We start from the raw sequence: 18,434 nt of genomic DNA on the forward strand, positions 1-18,434 counted from the left end.
TCTGTAGACAAGCCCTCTGGGCTGTCCTGTAAGCAGAGCGGTGATATTTTCCCTAACTAGCAATCCCACCCCTCCCCCTGATCACGTCTGAAACATCAGACCCCTGGAACATTGAGTTCCCAGTCCTGCCCCTCCTGCAACCGCTTCACTAATAGCAATAATGTCATAATCCCACGTAGCAAGTCCCGTACAACCTGTCTAGACATGCAGTCCCTCCCTGATTCTCATTGTCCTCCACCTTACTATTTGCTCTAACTCTCTGGCTCCCCTCCCCACAAAGCAACACTAGCCAACCTGCCCACAAGGATGCAATACAACTCCAGTTGGAACAGGTCCCACCTTCCCTGGGAGAGGAGCCCAATGATCCAGAAACCCTCCGGCACCATGTGTTAAGCTGCATTAGCCTCCTGCTTCTAACCTCACCAGCACATGGTACGGGCAGCAACCCTGAGATCACTACCCTGGGGGCCCTGTCCTTCAACCCACCACCAAACCCCCTGAACTCTCCTTGCAGGACCTCCTCACCTTTCCTACCCACTTCATTGGTCCCTACATCGACCATGCTGAAAGGCTCCCCTCCCCCGAGAATGCCGTGGACTCAATCTGAGATATCTCGGACCCTGGCACCAGGGAGGAAACCGACCATCCGGGATACTCGATCTCATCCACAGAACCTCATATCTGTTCCCCCTAACTATGGAATCCCCTATCACTACAGCTCACCTCTGCTCCTTCCTTCCCTTCTTCGCCACAGGACCAGACTCCTGATCACCGAGGCTTATACCTGGTAGGTCATGACCCCCCCCTCCCAAAAAGTGTACACAGTGCTATACTTGTTATTAAGGGGAATGGCCACAGGGGTACCCTGCACTCCCTATCCCTCTCCTGCCTCTGAGGTGTGATAGCATCCCTCTACCTCCCAACTGATCCGGAGTTCATTCAACTCCAGCTCCAGTCCTTTAACTCCGTTTGTCACAAACTGTAGCTGGATGCACTTCTCCACAGATGAGGTTGTCAGGGATATTGCTGGCATTCCCCTCCCTGGGCGCCATTCCCCATTGTTTATGACAAGAGGAAGAAAATATATATGTGAAACTGCCCCTGACCTGCTGAATCAGTTTTGTTCCTTGGAAAGGGTGGCCCTTTCTTACTTCAACTCCTCCTTTCTCTCACCTCTTACTTGTTCTCACTGAAGCCTGTTGAGCCAACACCTCACCACTCTGACTCAGTCCACTCTGATGATGACCACCCCCCCCCCCTTGTCTTCAACTGTTGAACTCAATTGCCCAATCGCTCCTTACAACGCTGTCCACCTGTGACACCACTTACAGGGAATTATGTACCTCTATTCCCAGATCCCTCTGTTTTCCCCCACTCCTCAGTGCCCGACCATTTACCGTGTACGTCCTTTCTTAGTTTGTCCTTCCAAAATGCAACACCTCACACCTGTCTGCATAAAACTCCATCTACCTTTTTCCAGCCCAGTGGTCCCATCCATCACTGATCCCTGAGGCACCACTAGTCACAGGCCTCCAGTCTGAGAAGCATCATCCACCACTACTCTCTGGCTTCCGTCCAGCCATTGTCGAATCCAGTTCACTACTTCACCATGAATCCCAGCGTCTGAAGCTTCCTGACCAACCTCCAATGTGGAACCTTGTCAAAGGCCTCACCAAAGCCCATGTGGACAACATCCACAGCCTTTCCTTCATCAATGTTCCCGGTAACCTTCTCGAAAACCCCCAAGATTGGTTAAACATGACCTACCTTGTTGGCTATCTTTAATCAGTCCCTGTCTATCCAAATACTTGCATCTCTGATCTACTTATGTAGGGGTACAATCCCTGGAGTGTTCCTGCATCCTCCTTGCCAAGGCCTTCTCATGCCCCTTCTTGCCATCCTATGTCCTTTTTGAGGATCCTTCCTGGCAACCATCATGTTCTCATGAGCCCGTCCTGACTTTTGCTTCCTTCCTCTGACAGGCTGCACCACCTCCTTTACTCTCCCATCTTTCCCTGCCTCTGTGGGACAAAGTGCGCAGGTAGCCCCTACATATCCTCATTTCTGCTGTGCCTTTGCCTAACGTGCTCCCAATGTACTCTTCCCAGTTCCTGCCTCATCCCGTCGTAAACATTTTGCCGTTTTGTCCCCGTCCGTAGCTGGACTGAAGCTCAGGGAGTTGTGGACACTCTCCCTGAAATGTTGCCCCACCAAGAGCTCTGCCCCCTGACCAGGTTCATTCCCCAGTCAGAATCCCATATGGCCTCTGCTCTACTGAAACCCCTGTAACCCCAGACGTCTTTGCCCATGTTGGCGATGCCTGTGCTGGGCTCCGTACCTCCAGGGCTGTGATCTCAGGCTGGCTAGCTGCACCACGTGCTGGTGGGTCCTACAGACTCTTGGCACAAGGCACCAGAAATAGGGAGAACCGCCGCTGTTGAGAAAGAGATGTCCATGGCAGTGGACCAGCAAGGGGCTTAGTGGCTGGAAGAACCACATGGGCTGTGGGCTGCTGGAGACTGAGGGCAAGAAGGGTTCCTGAAGGGGCCTCGGGCACCAGAGGCTTCCTGATGGTATCGGAGGTTCAGACCTGGAGCTCGGGCAGCCGATGGATTGAGGAGGCTGCGGAAGCGCTGGAGGAGAATCCAGGGACAGTCCACAACTGGGGTCTCTCGTTCTGTAAGGGACGTCGGGCAGTGCTGATGGTGAATTTTTGTGGCCGTTGGCAGGTAGAGGTTACATGGTTATGGTTACAACATTTTTATGTGATAACAAAAAGAACGTTTGAACACACTGTGTCAGAAATCTATCTTTCCACCCCCCACTGACCCCAGACTCCCCACACCAGGCCCCATTGTCCAGGATAACTGCTGTCACCGATGAGGCGGGTGGTGCAGATTGGCTGCAGCCTCTGGTTCCACGTCCTGGAATGATTGGGACCCGTTCACCGAGGGGCTTGTGTCCGTGAACCAGGAGGGACCGGCCTCCGAGAGCTGAGAGTGGCTGCCCTCAGGATCACCACCCCTGGCAGGTCCAGATGCCTTGTCCCATGTTAGCTCTGTAGGGGGAAGAGGAGAGGGAGATGTGAGCAGAGACCTCTGTGACTGAGACAATCCCCAGCGAGACCCCCAGCTGTGGGACCATGACTGGAATCGGTTGATTCTGGGCTGGTCCCAGATGACTGGAAAATCTCACATCGTCCCACTATACAAGAAAGGAGAGGACAGCAGAAAGTAAATGATCAGCTGGGTAGAAGTGAAACAGGAAGGTCTGCAGACTCCGCGGTGAATTATAAACACCGTACTGGAGAAACTCAGTGGGTCGAACAGCATCCATTATACAGCAAAGGTAAACATCCCCGCTCCACCACACCTCCCCCCCCCCCCCCCCCCGCACCCACTCTTCCTCCGGTCCATCGACAGCTACATTGGGGCAGCCTCATGCACTTGCAAGAGCTCATCAATTTCTTGGCCAATTTCCACCTGGACCTCCAACTCACCTGGTCCATCTCTGATGACACTATCCCCTTTCTGGATCTCTGAGGAGACGGACTCTTCACTGACATTTATTACAAACCCTCCAACTCCCACAACTACCTGGACTACTCATCCTCAAACCCTGTCCCCTGCAAGGACTCCATCCTCTTCTCTCAATTTCTCTGTCTCCACCGCATCTGCTCCCAAGATGAGGTCTTCCGGTCCAGAGTCTCTGAAATGTCCGCCTTCTTCCACAACATGGCTTCCCCACCACCACTATTAACTCAGCCCTCACCTGCATCTCTTCCATTCCCTGCTCATCTACCCTGGATCTTCCCCGCCCCCAGACACAAACACAGTCCCCCTTGTCCTCACTTACCACCCGACCAGCCTCTGCATCCAACACATTATGTGCCAGAATTTCTAATGCTCACTACAGGACCCCACTGCCAGACACATCCTCCCCTCTCTGCCTTCTGCAGAGACCACTCCCTCCATGACTCCCTCATGCACTCATCCCTCCCTGCCCATCACCCCCCGGCACCTTCCCCTGTACCCACAGGAGGTGCCATACTACACCCACACCTCCTCCCTCACCACGGTCCAGGCCCCAAACGGGCCTTTCACGTAAAGCAACACTTCATTTGTATATCCACAGGGCTGATTTGCTGCATCTGGTGCTCCCTATGTGGGCCCCCTCTATGTCGGAGAGAATGGATACAGACTAGGAGCTGCTTCACTGGGCACCTTCGCTCCGTCTGCACCAGTGACAGGGATGTCCGAACAGCCAACCATTTCTAATCTGAGCCCCACTCCCACATCCGTCCATGGCCTCATGTTCCATCCCACCAAGACCACCTGTAAATCGGAGAAAAACCACCTGATGTTCCGTCTGGACCCGCTCCAGCTGGACAGCATCAACATTGACTTGTCTGGTTTCTGCCAACCTACTCTCCTCTCCTCCTTCCCTTCCCCTTTCCAGTTCTCCTCCCTCCCTTCACCCAGCCATCCCTTCTCCTCCTGATCACTGCAGTCCTCTCCCTCCCTTCTCCACCTATCACCTCCTGCCTTTGACCCCCCTCCTGACAAACCTATTGGAATTCTTTGAGGAATCTTCGAGCGTCTACAGGACAGCTTTGAATCGGTGGCACATCCATAGAGCTGAATAAATGTGCAATTGATGTCACCAACTTCATCAAGACCTGCGTGGATGAGAGTGTGTCCACGTCTATGTACATGTCCACGAACATGATTGAGGTATTTAGGATTATCAAAGGGCTTGACAGGGTGAAATCACAGCACATGTTCCCAATGGTGGGAGAGACTAGGAGAGGGCATAGTTTAAGAATACATGGAAGGCCATTTTTTTTTTAAACACAGAAATGGGGAGAATTTTTTTTTACCCAGAGAATTGTGGATCTGTGGAATACATTGTGTCAATGCAGTGGGTAGTGGGGGCGGAATCGTTGGATAGATTTAAGAGAGAGTTGGTTAAGGCTCTTGTGGGCAGGGGAGTTAGGGGTTATGGGGATAAGGCTGGGATTGGTTATAGAAAGGGAAAGATCAGCCATGATCCGATAAATGGCGGTGCTGTCTCGAAGGGCCAATTGGCCTACTCCAGCACCTATTATCTATTGTCTACCGGGTGTTCCCCAACCAGGAGCCCTGGATGAATCAGGATTCACAACCTGCTGAGGGCGAGAACAAGGGAGATTAAGGCTGGGGATCGAGATCTCCACAAGAAGTCCAGGTATGAGTGGAATCAAAGTGGCAGGGGACTGAGAATCGGCACCAACCTAGTGTTCACGGACATTTTCAACCTCTCATTGCTGCCGTCAGAGGTTCCCACCTGCTTCAAAAGGCCATCGATCATCCCGGTACCCAAGAAGAGTAGGGTGGGCTGCCTCAACGACTCTCGCCTAGTAGCACTAACCTCTACTGTGATGAAATGCTTCAAGAGGCTGGTCATGGCCAGAATGAACACGTCCCTGAGTAAAGGTCTGGACCCACTCCAATTCCCCTATTGTCACAGTCACTCCACGACAGAAGCAATATCAATGGCTCCTCACTCAGGATCACCTCGAAAACAGCAACTCCTACATACGGCTGCTTTTCATCGACGACAGCTTGGCCTTCAATACCATTATTCCTTCAAGAAGCTACAAACGCTGGGCCTCTGCAACTGGATCCTTGACTTTCTCATCGGAAGACCACAGTCAGTACGAATTGGAAACAATGTCTTCTCACTGATTATCCACACAGGATGTGTGCTTAGCCCACTGCTCTACTCGTTCTACACCCACGACCGTGTGGCCCAGGCACGATTCCAACGCCATCTACAAGTTTGCCGATGACACCAGTTATCGACAGACTCACAAATGGTAACGAGGACGTGTCCGGGAGGGAGATCAATCAGCTCGGTGAACGGTGGAACAAGAACAACCTCACGCTCAATGTCAGCAAAACCAAGGAGAAGATTGTGGACTTCAGGAGGGAGTCAGAGGAACACGACCCAACCAGTCCTCATCAATGGCTCAGTAGTGGGTCAAGAACTTCAAATTCCTAGGTGTCTGAGGATCTGTCCTGGAGCCTCCATGTTGATGCAATTACAAAGAAGGCTCATCAGCGGCTTTACTTTGCAAGGAATTTGAGGAGATTCGGTTTGTCACCGAAGACTCTCGTAAACCTCTCCAGGTGGATCGAGGAGAACATTCTGGCTGGTGCCAACTCTCAGGACAAGAATAAATTCCAGAGGGTTGTTAACTCGGCCTGCAACATCACTGGCATCAGACCATCGAGGACATCTACATGAGGCGGGGTCTTAAAAAAGCAGTCTCTCCCTCAAAGACCCCACCATCCAGGCCATGCCCTCTTCACTCTGCTACCATCGGGGAAAAGGTCCAGGAGCCTGTAGACGAACACCCAGCGGCACAAGGACAGCTTCTGCCCCTCTGTCACCAGATTCCGGAATGATCCATGAACCTCAGACACGGCCTGATGTTCATGCATTGATTTTGTTATCATTTTATTTACAGTAATGTTGTAAGACGGTTATAATATGAAGTTTATGCTCTGTGAAGTTGCTGTAAAACCCCAAATTTCACGACCTGTTCATGACAAGAAATCCTGATTCCGATTCTGATTGAGGAAGTGACCAGCCGGCTGGACCAGGGAGATGCAGTGGACGTTGTGTGTTTAGATTTTCAGTCGGCCTTGGACAAGGTGCTGCACGTGGAGCTACATAATAGGACGAGAGCCCTGGTGTAACAGGAAACGGCTAGAGTGGGGAGAGCATTGGCTGGTCGGCAGGAAGCAGAGTCGGAAATCAGGGATCCTATTCTGCAAGTGGTGTCCACAGGGATCGGGGTTGGGGCCACTTCTGTATATGTCGTATATTAATGGTTTAGATCAGTGGACTAGCCTCGCCAAACGAACCCAGCTCAGCGCGAACATTGTCGACTTCAGGGGTTTTTATGCAGCTCTAAAGGCTGTGTACGGCCCCTCACCCCAAGTCCAAAGCCCGCTGCTCAGCTCAGACGGCAAAGTCCTCCTCAGCGACAAGATCTCCATCTTCAACCGATGGTCAGAACACTTCCAATCTCTTCTCAGTGCTAACTGCTCAGTCCAAGAATCCGCCCTGCTCCAGCTCCCTCAACAGCCCCTAAGGCTAGAGCTGGATGAGGTCCTCACCCTGGATGAGACATATAAGGCAAATGAACAACAGAAAAGTGGCAAAGCAGTAGGTATGGATGGAATCCCCCCCTGAGGTCTGGAAGGCTGGCGGAAAAACTCTGCATGCCAAACTGCATGAGTTTTTCAAGCTTTGCTGGGACCAAGGAAAGATGCCTCAGGACCTTCGTGATGCCATCATCATCACCCTGTACAAAAACAAAGGCGAGAAATCAGACTGCTCAAACTACAGGGGAATCACGCTGCTCTCCATTGCAGGCAAAATCTTCACTAGGATTCTCCTAAATAGAATAATGCCTAGTGTCGCCGAGAATGTTCTCCCAGAATCACAGTGCGGCTTTCGCGCAAACAGAGGAACTATTGACATGGTCTTTGCCCTCAGACAGCTCCAAGAAAAGTGCAGAGAACAAAACAAAGGACTCTACATCACCTTTGTTGATCTCACCAAAGCCTTCGACTCCGTGAGTAGGAAAGGGCATTGGCAAATACTAGAGCGCCTCGGATGCCCCCCAAAGTTCCTCAACATGGTTATCCAACTGCACGAAAACCAACAAGGTCGGGTCAGATACAGCAATGAGCTCTCTGAACCCTTCTCCATTAACAATGGCGTGAAGCAAGGCTGTGTTCTCGCACCAACCCTCTTTTCAATCTTCTTCAGCATGATGCTGAACCAAGCCATGAAAGACCTCAACAATGAAGACGCTGTTTACATCCGGTACCGCACGGATGGCAGCAAGCTCACACCAAGACACAAGAGCAACTTGTCCGTGAGCTACTCTTTGCAAACGATGCCGCTTTAGTTGCCCATTCAGAGCCAGCTCTTCAGCGCTTGATGTCCTGTTTTGCGGAAACCGCCAAAATGTTTGGCCTGGAAGTCAGCCTGAAGAAAACTGAGGTCCTCCATCAGCCAGCTCCCCACCATGACTACCAGCCCCCCCACATCTCCATCGGGCACACAAAACTCAAAACGCTCAACCAGTTTACCTATCTCGGCTGCACCATTTCATCGGATGCAATGATCGATAACGAGATAGACAACAGACTCGCCAAGGCAAATAGCGCCTTTGGAAGACTACACAAAAGAGTCTGGAAAAACAACCAACTGAAAAACCTCACAAAGATAAGCATGTACAGAGCCGTTGTCATACCCACACTCCTGTTCGGCTCCGAATCATGGGTCCTCTACCGGCATCACCTACGGCTTCCACCAGCATTTGGTGGCTTTGGTGAGATCAACAAATGTGACGTAGAGTCCTTTGTTTTGTTCTCTGCACTTTTCTTGGAGCTGTCTGAGGGCAAAGACCATGTCAGTAGTTCCTCTGTTTGCGCGAAAGCTGCACTGTGATTCTGGGAGAACATTCTCGGCGACACTAGGCATTATTCTATTTAGGAGAATCCTAGCGAAGATTTTGCCTGCAATGGAGAGCAGCGTGATTCCCCTGTAGTTTGAGCAGTCTGATTTCTCGCCTTTGTTTTTGTACAGGGTGATGATGATGGCATCACGAAGGTCCTGAGCTTCCACCAGCATTGTCTCCGCTCCATCCTCAACATTCATTGGAGCGACTTCATCCCTAATGTCGAAGTACTCGAGATGGCAGAGGCCGACAGCATTGAATCCACGCTGCTGAAGATCCAGCTGCACTGGGTAGGTCACGTCTCCAGAATGGAGGACCATCGCCTTCCCAAGATCGTGTTATATGGCGAGCTCTCCACTGGCCACCGTGATAGAGGTGCACCAAAGAAGAGGTACAAGGACTGCCTAAAGAAATCTCTTGGTGCCTGCCACATTGACCACCGCCAGTGGGCTGATATCGCCTCAAACCGTGCATCTTGGCGCCTCATAGTTCGGCGGGCAGCAGCCTCCTTTGAAGAAGACCGCAGAGCCCACCTCACTGACAAAAGGCAAAGGAGGAAAAACCCAACACCCAACCCCAACCAACCAATTTTCCCCTGCAACCGTGTCTGCCTGTCCCGCATCGGACTTGTCAGCCACAAACGAGCCTGCAGCTGACGTGGACATTTACCCCTCCATAAATCTTCGTCTGCGAAGCCAAGCCAAAGAAAAAGAAAGAAGATCAGTAGTTCCCATACTTTCTCGGGCTGCCGCCCCCTTGACTCCCACAACCCCCACCTCCCCACACACAGAATGAACACACACCTCTTCTCCCTCACCCACTCACCGCCTCTCACCTCCAGCCTCCTATTCCTCAGCCAGCGCTGCCTGTGGGCCTCCCTCCTGGGGCCGACTCCCTCCCGAGACCCCTGCCCTCGGTATTTCCCTTGCTCTGTCCATCCCTCCTCCTCCTCCTCCTCTGTCCATCCTTCCTCCTCCTCATCTGTCCATCCTTCCTCCTCCCATTTGCTCCCAACATATGAAAGGGCTGAAGCCAAATACAACATGGTGGCCACTGGGCCCTGTTCACTTGAGGCCTCCTTGTCGCTGTTTATTTTCCTCACTATGACCAGCGCAAGTTGGGCCGCGGCAACTGACGGCCCTTCATCCCACAGCCCGGCCCCTGCTTTGTGAACTGATGGCCCTGCTTCCCACCGCCTGGCCCCCGCTTTGTGAACTGATGGCCCTGCTTCCCACCGCCCGGTCCCCGCTTTGTGAACTGATTGCCTTTCTTCCCATTGTCCCCCCCGGGGGATAGGGGAGGCAGCACCGTCCACTTTGGGAATCACTAATTTAGATTGTGGAATGAATGTGCCTGTGGCCAGGTTTACAGACGATCTGAAGGTGGGTGGAGGAGCAGGGAGTGTTGATGAATGACAGAAGCTGCAGAAGGACTGAGACAGACGAGGAGAACAGGCAGAGTCGGGACAAATTCGACACGTGGTCGGAAAGTGCTCGGTCACGCACTTCGTTGGAAAAAATGGGGGGAAAATTGAAAATCCCCGGATGCAAATGGACCTGAGAGTCTTGGTGCAGGAGCCTGAAGGAAAACTTGCAGGGGAATCGGTGGTGAAGAAAGCAAATGCGATGCTGGCCTTCACTTCCAGAGGAATCGAGTATAAGAGCAGGGATGTGATATTGGGGGTTTATGAAGCCCTAGGGAGACCCCACATGGATATTTTGAGCAGTTTGGGGCTCCTCATTTAACAAAGGATGTGCTGATATTGGAGAGGGTCTAGGTGAGGTTCACGAGGATGATTCCTGGAATGAAAGGGACTTTCAACAGCTCTTGGCCTGGACTCATTGGGATTTGGGGAATAAAGGGGATGGGGGGTCCTCACTGGATCGTTACATGGATAGGAGGGGACTTGAGGGGTATGGACCGGGTGCTGGTCAGTGGGACTAGGAGGGTGGGGATTTGCTACGGCATGGACTAGTAGGGCCGAACTGGCCTGTTCTGTGCTGTAAGTGGATATATGGTTATATGGTTTTCCAACATTGAAAGGCATTTTAATTTTTTTAATTTAAATTTAGACATACAGGATGGTAACAAGCCCTTAGGCCCTTGAGTCCTTGCCGCCCAATTACACCCAATTAACCTACACCCGGTACATTTCGAATGGTGGGAGGAAACTGGAGCCTGTAGAGAAAACCCACGCAGATGCAGGGAGAATGTACAAACTCCTTACAGACAGCGCGGGGATTCGAACCCACGTCCCGATCTCAGGACAGAGTAGATGTTGGAAGGTTGTTCCCCACGATGGAAGAGTCTGGGACAAGAGGGCACAACTTCAGGATTGAGGGCATCCACTTAGAACAGAGACGCGGAGGAATTTCTTCATCCCGAGGGTGGTCAATCTGTGGGATCTGTTGCCACAGGTGGTGGTGGAGGCCGTGTCACTGAGGGTTTTGAAGGCAGAGATTGATAGGTTCTTGATTAGCCAGGGCATCAAAGGTTCTGAGGAGATGACCGGGCAGTGGGGCTGAGTGGGGAAATAGGTAATCTCATGATGGAACACCAGGGCAGACTTGATCGGCTAAATGGCCCATTTCTCCTTCTATGTCCTATGGTCTTATGAGACATGAAACCCCCTGACTCAGATCCTTAGTGACTGTGGGACCCTTCCCAACCCACTGGAATGTGGGACTCCCCTGCCCAACCGTGGGACCCCACACCCCTCCACCTGTGAGAAGCACCCACCCCCCCTGACCACAGGACTCCCCTACCCCCAGGATGTGCTAGAGGGTGTTACCCCCCACCCTGACTATAGGACCCCTAACCCCACCCCTAGGATATACTGAAGGGTCCTGTCCCCTCCTCACCTTGCCGGGCCTGCAGGAGCCGTTGCCGGTGCCTCCTGGCAATTGGGCCCAGACTGGACACCAGGCGCTCGATGCATCCGTCCAGCACCACAGAACGGGTCTGCCAAAGGATGGGGCGCCAGCACATGGGGCAGTGGGCACTCCGCTGTCTCCAAGCACCAATACACTGGCTGCAGAAGGAGTGGGAGCAGCCCAGGGTCACTGCCTGTAGGGTCAGAGGTCAGGGTCAATGCTGGCACAGGGGGGTGGGGTCTCGGGGGCAGTGGGGAAGGGGAGAGGTATCCCGGAGAGGGAGTATCCAGGGAGAGAGGGGTATCTAGGAGAAGGAGGTATCCCAGGGAGGGGGAATCGTGGGAGAAGGGTATCCTGGGGGGAGAAGGGAGGGGGTATCCAGAGGTATCGGGGATGGCGGTTTCCAGAAGGAGGAGGGAGAGAGTAGCTGGGGTAGAGGGAAAGAGGGGTTTATCCAGGGTATTTGGAGGTGGGAGGTAAGGAAGGGGTACCCAGGGGAGGGCAGAAGAGAAGGGGTTATCAAGGGAGCAGGGAGGAGGAGGAAGGGTAGTATCCGGGGATTAGGGGTATCTGGGTGAAGGGGGTATCTGGGCGATGGGTGAGGATGTATTTGTGGGGGGTATCCAAGAGAGGAAGGGGTGTCCAGGGGAATGGGGTATCTAGCAGAAAAGGGTAAGGGTATCTGGGGGAGGAAGGGGGTATCTGGGAGGGAAAGGTATATGAGGGGGAAGGGGTTATCTAAGGGGAGGGGTGAGAGGTGTCGGGGTGGGAAAGGGGTATAAGGAGGGGAAGGGGTGTGAGGTATCCTGTGGGGAAGGGGGTATCCGGGGGAGGGGGATTAAATGTGGGTGGGGAAGGGGGTATTCAGGAGGGAGGGGTGAGGTACCGGGGGGGGGGGGGGGGGGGAGTGTATATTTGGGGGGGAAGAGGTTAGAGGTATCCGGCGGAATGGGTTATTCAGGGTGGAGAAGGGTATATGGAGGGGAAGGGGATATCCAGGGCGGAAGGGGGTATCTGTGGGAGGGGAAGGGGTGAGAGGAATCGGGGGGGGGAGGGGAAGGGGATATCCGGGGTTAGGAAAGGGTATATGGAGGGGAAGGGGTGAGGTATCCATGGGGAAGGGGGTATCTTTGGGTGGGGGTGAAGGTTATCCGGCCACTGACCCGCACATAGTGTTCACTGCAGATGATACACTGCAGCTCCTTCTCCAGCACCTCACTGATCTGGGTCTCCACGCTGTCCACAGCAGCCTGTTTGGCAAAAGTCACAGGTCAGACTCTCTGCTCCCTCTCCTAACCACCTCCCCCCCCCCACCCCCCACCCTTCCCACCAGTCCATAAGGCTAAAACACCAGAGCAGAAATAGGCCATTCAACCCATTTGGTCTTCCCTGTCATTTAATCATGAGCTGATCCATTTGCCCACTCAGCCCCATGGCCCAGTCGTCTCCCCAGAACCTTTCATGCCCTGGCTAATCATGAACCTGTCAATCTCTGCCTTAAATACCCCCAGTGACCCGGCTTCCGCCACCGCCTGTGGCAACAATGTCTACAGATCGACCGCCCTCCGGCTGAAGAAATTCCTCCACGTCTCTGTTCTAAGCAAACGCTCTTCAATCCTGAAGTTGTGCCCTCTTGTCCCAGACTCTTCCATCGTGGGGAACAACCTTCCTACATCTACTCTGTCCACATCTTCAACTTTCAAAATGTTTCAATGAGATTACCCCCCCCCTCTCATTCTCCTAAATCCCAACGAGTCCAGGCCAAGAGCTGTCGAACATCCCTCATGTGATCACCTTTTCATTCCCCGAATCATCCTCGCGAACCTCCTCTGAATCCTCTCCAATGTCAGCACATTCTTTGTTAAATGAGGAGCCCCAGACTGCTCACAATATCCATGTGGGGTCTCCCCAGGGCCTCATAAACCCCCAACATCACATCCCTGCTCTTATACTCGATTCCTCTGGAAGTGAAGGCCAGCATTGCATTTGCTTTCTTCACCACTGACTCCCTCTGCAAGTTTACCTTCAGGCTTTTGCACCAGGACTCTCAGGTCCATTTACATCCGGGGATTTTCAATTTTCCCCCCATTTTTTCCACCCACGTGTGTGACCGGGCACTTTCCGACCATGTGTTGAATTTGTCCCGTCTCTGCCTGTTCTCCTCGTCTGTCTCAGTCCTTCTACAGCCTCTGTCGTTCATCAACACTCCCTGCTCTTCCACCCACCTTCGGATCGTCTGTAAACCGGGCCACAGGCACATTCATTCCACAATCTGAATCATTAATATACAACATATAAAGAAATGGCTCCAACCCCAACCCCTCTGGACATCGTCAGCATCTGGCAGCCGACCATAGAACAATACAGCAAAGTGCAGACCATTCGGTCCTCCATGTTGTGCTGACCCATATATTCCTTAGAAAAAAGTACTAGACCCTCCCTGCCCTGTAACCCTTTATTTTTCTTCCATCCATGTGCCTGTCTTGGATTCTCTCAAATGCCTCCAATCATTCCTGGCGAGGCATTCCAGACACCCACAACCCCCGAAACTTCCCTCCCTTCACTTTGTACACACGTCCCCTGGTGTTTGCTGATCTTGCCCTGGGAAACAGGCGCTGGCCATCCACCCTGTCTATCCTTCTCAGAATCTTGTCAACCTCCATCAAGTCTCCTCTCATCCTTCAACTCTTCTTCCGCCTCTTCACCCAGGTCATTTATAAACATCACAAAGAGCAGGGGGTCCAAGAAAAGATCCCTATGGCCCCTCCACTAGTCACCAACCTTCAGGCAGAATCCTTTCCTTCCACTACTACTCTCTGCTTTCTATAGACAGGCCAATTTTTTATCCACATGGCCAAGGTTCCCCTGATCCGGTGCCTCTTGACTTTCTGGATGAGTGGGGAACCTGGTCAAATGCCTTGTTAAATCCACGATGACCACATCTACCACCTGACCCTCATCAATTTCTCTTGTTACCTCCTCAAAAAATTCAATTAGACCCATGAGGCATGACCTTCCCTTCACAAAGCCCTGCTGACTATCCTTGAGTAGACTGGACTTCTCCAAATGCTCATAGACCCTGTCCTTAAGAATCCTCCCCATTAGTTTCCAACCCATTGACGTCAGACTCACCTGTCTAAAATTCCCAGGATTCTCCCCATTACATTTTATAAACAAGGCGACTACATTTGTCGTTCTCCAATCCTCTAGCTCCTCCCCTGACTCCATCCATCCCTCTAATAACTTTGAATATCTCTATCAATTTACCTCAACCTTCTACACTCCAGAGAATAAAGTCCCAGCCTGTCCAACCGTTCCCTGTAACTCAAACCCTGAAACCATATAACCATATAACTGTTTACGGCGTGGAAACAAGCCTTGTCGGCCCTTCAAGTCCATGTCGGTCTTTCGGCTTCTGATGAAGTAGAGGCTTTCGAGGAGTGAGCGTCAACGAGATTGTACCAGAACAGATTGTTGGTGATATTTACATCTGAGAACATAAAGCTGTCCACCTCTGATGCATGGGCAAGAAGAACAGAGCAGCCTCTTGGACCCCAGCAACATTCTCGTAAACCTCCTCTGCACTCTCTCTCTATACTGGTTATATCCTTCCTGTAATTCAGGGACCAAAACTGCACACAATATTCCAATTTGGCCTCACCAATGCCTTATACAACTTCAACATGACATCCCAACTCCTGTGTTCTATACTCTGATTTATGGAAGCCAACATACTAAATGCCTTCTTCACCAACCTATCCACATGTGATTCAACTTCCAGGGAATTATGTACCGTGACTGCACTGCACTCCTCAATTGTTCACCATTTAACATGTATGTCCTATTTTGATCAGTCCTACCAAAATGTAGCACCTCACATTTATCAGTATTAAACTCCATCTGCCATCTTCCAGCCCACTCTTCTGTCCTATATCACCCTGAAAGCTTTAATAATCTTCCTCAATGTCCGCAACAACGCCAACCTTTGTATCATCTGCAAATTTACTAATCCAATTTGTCACCCTATCATCTAGATCGTTAATATATATGACAAATAGCAGTGGACCCAGTACCGATTTAGAAAACTTCCCTGAACACATTTGACACACTCCAAGCCGTCTGGCCCTTTTACTGGGAGTCCCAGTCAATATGTGGAAGTTAAAACCCCCGATGATCACAACCTTGTGTTTCCTGTAGCCGCCTGCTCTCTACAGATTTTTCCCAATTCTCACTGACTATTGGACGATCTACAATACACCCCTATCAGTGTGGTCAGACCTTTCCTGTTCCTCCACTCCACCCATATACCCTCTGTAGATGAGCCCTCTGCTCTGTTCTGCCTGAGCACAGCTGTGATATTTTCCCTGATATTCACCCCACCCCTTTCATCCACCCCACCCTGTTCTATCGCGTCTAAAGCAACGGAAGCCCAGAACGTTGAACTGCCAGTCCTACCCCTCCTGCAACCACGTACCAATCCACGGTCTCAGCCCATCTGCCTTTTCTATAACATTCCTTGCATTGAAATAGATGCCCCTGAGAACATTTCCACCACGTTAACCCGTTGACTCAAATGGTGCAGGTAATTTTCACATCATCATTTCCCTCCTCCTCTCCTCTATCTGCTCTGGCAGTCGAGTTCCCCTCTCCCTGTAAATCTAGTTTAAACCCCCCCCCGCCACCGAAAATCTAGTGTAAAATACCCCCCCCCCCCCGCCCACCGAAAATCTAGTTTAAACCCCCCCGGAGCAGCACCAGCAAACCTTCCTGCAAGGATATTAGTCCCCTCCAGTTCAGCTGTAAACCATTCCATTGGAACAGGTCCCACCTTCCCTGGGAGAGGAGCCCAATGATCCAGAAACACGAACCCTTCCCTCCCTCCTGTTTCTAACCTCATCAGCATGTGACGTGGGCAGCAACCCTGAGATCACAGCCCTGACTGGCAGACCACAGTGGTACTGTACCTGTGCTTGCTCCTGGTCTGTGGAGAGTCTGAGTCCCTGATCCCAATCTCCGGGTCCATGATCCCAATCTCCGTGGCTCTCATCCTGATCTCTGTGACCCTCAATCCGATCTCCGTGAACCAGATCATGATCTCTGCGTGGTATCTCCTGGTCTGTAGGGAGTCTGGGTCCCTGATCCCGAACTCTGTGTGGACTCTCCCGGTCTGTGGGGAGTCTGGGCCCCTGATCCCGATCTCTGTGTGGTCTCTCCCGGTCTGTGGGGAGTCTGGGTCCCTGATCCCGATCTCCATGTGGTATCTCCCGGTCTGTGGGGAGTCTGGGTCCCTGATCCCGAACTCTGTGTGGTCTCCCCTGGTCTGTGGGGAGTCTGGGCCCCTGATCCCGATCTCTGAGTGGTCTCTCCTGGTCTGTGGGGAGTCTGGGCCCCTGATCCCGATATCTGTGTGGTCTCTCCTGGTCTGTGGGGAGTCCGGGTCCCTGATCCTGAGCTCTGAGTAGTTGTTCCTGGGCTTTGATGCTAGTGTTCTGCCCACCAGAAGAGTCTCTGGTTAACTGACTCGTGCCTGGCTGCTGGTGTTGTACGGTATCCACACTCCCGGCTGAGTGGGACTGGTGCTGTACGGTATCCACACTCCCGGCTGAGTGGGACTGGTGCTGTACGGTATCCACACTCCCGGCTGAGCGGGACTGGTGCTGTACGGTATCCACACTCCCGGCTGAGCGGGACTGGTGCTGTACGGTATCCGCACTCCCGGCTGAGTGGGACTGGTGCTGGTACTCGCCAACACGGCGAAGTTTGCTGCTGCCTGACTGCCCCTGTGTGCCTCCGGGCTTGTCCCCCTCCGCAGCCTGCTTGCGCTTGATGCCGCTGCCTTCCACCGTCCCTGCGCATGTTTCCAGCCTCCTGCTCACTAGGCGGTACTGGAACTCAGCCTGTGTCTGCGGCTCCACAGGAACTCCCAGCTGCACAACGTCACCCTCGGACAGCACGTGGGGCTGGTGGGCTGCGACACGTTCACCGTTCACCCACACTCCGTTCAAACTCTGCAACACAGGATGTCACCAAGGCACCAGTAACCACAACCCAGACCTTGATCCCATCCCCAGATCCCCGATCACCATTCACCCACACTCTGTTCAAACTCTGCAACACAGCATGTCATCAAGGCTCCAGTGACCCCGACCCAGATCCCTGACCCAGTCCCCAACCCTGACCCCTTTCCCCAGACCCCGACTAGGAACCCCCACTCACCATTCACCCACACTCCGTTTAAACTCTGCAACACAGCATGTCATCAAGGCACCAGTGACCCCAACCCAGATCCCTGACCCTGTCCCAGTCCCCAACCCTTTTCCCCAGACCCCGACTAGGAACCCCCACTCACCGTTCACCCACACTCCGTTTAAACTCTGCAACACAGCATGTCATCAAGGCACCAGTGACCCCGTCCCAGTTCCCAACCCTGACCCCTTTCCCCAGACCCCGACTTGGAACCCCCACTCACCGTTCACCCACACTCCGTTTAAAATCTGGAACACAACATGTCATCAAGGCACCAGTGACCCCGACCCAGATCCGTGACCCCATCCCAGTCCCCAACCCTGACCCCGACTTGGAACCCCCACTCACCATTCACCCACACTCCGTTTAAACTCTGCAACACAACATGTCATCAAGGCACCAGTGACCCCGTTCAGAGATCCCAGACCCCAACCCTATGTCCAGCTCCCAGACGCCAATCTCCAAAACTCAGCTCCAAGACTCCAGTCCCCATCTCCCAAACCCCAGCTCCTGGGAACAGGGTGGAGTGGAATGGGGCAGGAATGGGAAAGGGCAAGGGGGTGCGGAGCTCTATGAGGAGAAGGATGTGCCTCAAGAGACTAATTGAGTTTTTCAAGGAGACAATAGCATTTCATGAAGGTTGTGGAACGGATGTAATGCATGTGGACTTTCGTAAGGAGTTTGACAAGACCCCCAATGTTTGGCTCACACAGAAAGTCATGGGCCAAGCAATCCATGATTCTGCCTGGAGGTCGGTGACTAATGGACCTGTTCTGGGTCATCCTGGGACCCTC

The 18,434-nt window shown here is 52.6% G+C and overlaps 1 protein-coding gene across 2 annotated transcripts in view; it reads right to left on the minus strand.

Moving 5' to 3' along the window:
• Positions 1 to 2,788: 2,788 nt before the first annotated feature.
• The window catches only part of rnf8 (ring finger protein 8, E3 ubiquitin protein ligase), a 30,987-nt gene continuing 15,341 nt past the window's right edge, over positions 2,789 to 18,434 (minus strand). Inside the window, exons 3-7 of one of the 2 annotated variants that reach the window (XR_011340860.1) lie at positions 16,359 to 17,402; positions 12,558 to 12,644; positions 11,383 to 11,587; positions 6,983 to 7,167; positions 2,972 to 3,058 (exon numbers count right to left, since the gene is read on the minus strand). Coding sequence is in view for 1 of the 2 variants with exons in the window: in XM_069888022.1 (XP_069744123.1) it covers positions 2,874 to 3,058; positions 11,383 to 11,587; positions 12,558 to 12,644; positions 16,359 to 17,402 (1,521 nt within the window). In the remaining variant the exon portion in view is untranslated. Of the gene's footprint in view, positions 3,059 to 6,982; positions 7,168 to 11,382; positions 11,588 to 12,557; positions 12,645 to 16,358; positions 17,403 to 18,434 lie in introns of both variants that reach the window. The other variant, XM_069888022.1, reaches the window with a different exon arrangement.

The sequence above is a fragment of the Narcine bancroftii genome, chromosome 6 (assembly GCF_036971445.1).
Source record: "Narcine bancroftii isolate sNarBan1 chromosome 6, sNarBan1.hap1, whole genome shotgun sequence".
NCBI lineage: Eukaryota > Metazoa > Chordata > Chondrichthyes > Torpediniformes > Narcinidae > Narcine > Narcine bancroftii.